At 41.2% G+C, this 1,791-nt stretch overlaps 1 protein-coding gene across 1 annotated transcript in view; it reads left to right on the top strand.

The window, feature by feature from the left end:
- Positions 1-539: 539 nt before the first annotated feature.
- The window catches only part of chrd (chordin), a gene marked incomplete at both ends in the record, with an annotated part of 18,276 nt that continues 17,024 nt past the window's right edge, over positions 540-1,791 (top strand). Inside the window, 2 exon segments of the mRNA XM_034224390.1 lie at positions 540-643; positions 1,569-1,695. Of these exon segments, the coding sequence (XP_034080281.1) occupies positions 540-643; positions 1,569-1,695 (231 nt within the window).

Raw genomic sequence — 1,791 nt, 5'->3', positions numbered from 1 at the left:
ATATTCTGAACCAAACAAAACGGTCCCAAAGGTCCACTTTAAAGTACCTCCTCACTTACGGTCGTATAGCATTTACAGCTAAATCCTAAATTCCTCACGTCATTAAGTCTTTTGAAAGTCTGGCCTACGTTATGTGTGTTTCTGGGAATCTGTGATCGTCCGTCAGAGGAAAATCGAACGTCTCCCCTGACTGCTCGTGGATCACTGAGAGGAAACGGGATGTGATATCCAAAACTCATGAAGCAGAGAGTTTCAGTTTCCTCCTGCGTGCCCGGGCAATGAGCTGTGCAAGATGTATCTGTTGTTAAAGAGGGTGCATGCAATGGCTCAGAGTTTCATGTCAGACAATTCATAAAATCCACCTCTTAAATATTAAGAACAGTTCATCTAAATATCCTGTGTTCCCCATCATTTATGCACAAGCACAAACCCATGTTCCTCTGTGTTTGTTATCATGCCTGCCTCTGGTTTGGAACGAGACAAACACTGTTGAGTTAGTGAGACCCTGAAGATGTTTAATCACCGTGTTTGTGTTGCAGGATGCTCGTTCGGAGGTCGCTATTATTCTCTGGAGGACACATGGCACCCAGACCTGGGCGAGCCCTTCGGAGTCATGCACTGTGTTCAGTGTTACTGCGAAACTGTGAGTTTTTATAAGTCAATGCCATTTCCTCCAAAGACATGCTGTAAAAATGTCCCATTGGACCAAGAGCCAAGATAACAGATTAGCAGCAATGCCATGAGTACACAGAGTAATACAGGCACGTTTGAATGTAACTAGAGTCCAGTTTTGATGTTAATATGATAGATAAACAAATCTGTGTTCCTGCTAAATATATCGATTAAATTAAATTCATATTTTTCTACGGCTTTTCTGAAAAATGTCCCATTGGACCAAGAGCCAAGATAACAGAGTAGCAGCTATACAATGCCATGAGTACACAGAGTAATACAGGCATGTGTTAATGTGACTAACCCGGTATCATTCAAATGCACTGCCTAATTAGTCATTCGGGACAAAAATGTCCACTGCCAAAAACTTTGATAAAAACAATATTAAAATATTTCTTCCACCACTTTTTTGGATTCAAACTTTAAAGCAGCTTCAGTCCTGATCGAAAATACCAACTATTTAATCAATTGCAGGATTTTAACCCTTTAAATGCCATTTATTATACATGAAATCACTGGTTTTTCATGAGAAAAACAGAGGAAATGAGTTATTTTCCATATAATACTTATCTGGGGAATGGCTTTTTGTTATCACAGTCTTGGATATGTCAAAGATTAGCAACAAACATTGATTTGGTGTGTAATTAGTTTTTACACAGAGTCAGATTTAAAACTTCCCCTCAGGACACGAGAAAATACCCTTCTTACAAAACAATCATGCCATTTGCAGTAACACGACAAAGTTATTGACAAATGAAACGTGAAAAAGGACCTTTTGGACAAAGACCTCCAGAGCGATACCGCAGGGCGAGAGTCCAGTTTTGATGTTATGAATTCAGCAAGGAGAAACGTTTTGATTGGCTGATGATTTTTGTTGAATGCTGTTCCCCTGGCAGCAAAAGAGCCGTCGTGGGAAGGTGTTTGGGAAAGTGAACTGTAAGAACATCAAACAGGACTGTCCCGAGCTGGACTGCTCTGACCCGGTGCTGCGGCCCGGACACTGCTGCAAGACCTGCCCCATAGGTAACACACACATACATAACATAAGCATCTCCTCCTGCTGTCCTCTGGCTTTCAGAGACACAAGCAAATGGTGCTTCGAAAGCCTTCATGATGAAA

The sequence above is a fragment of the Gymnodraco acuticeps genome, unplaced genomic scaffold, assembly GCF_902827175.1.
Source record: "Gymnodraco acuticeps unplaced genomic scaffold, fGymAcu1.1, whole genome shotgun sequence".
NCBI lineage: Eukaryota > Metazoa > Chordata > Actinopteri > Perciformes > Bathydraconidae > Gymnodraco > Gymnodraco acuticeps.
Note: the sequence above shows the minus strand (reverse complement) of the source record. Positions and strands in the feature narration are given on the sequence as shown.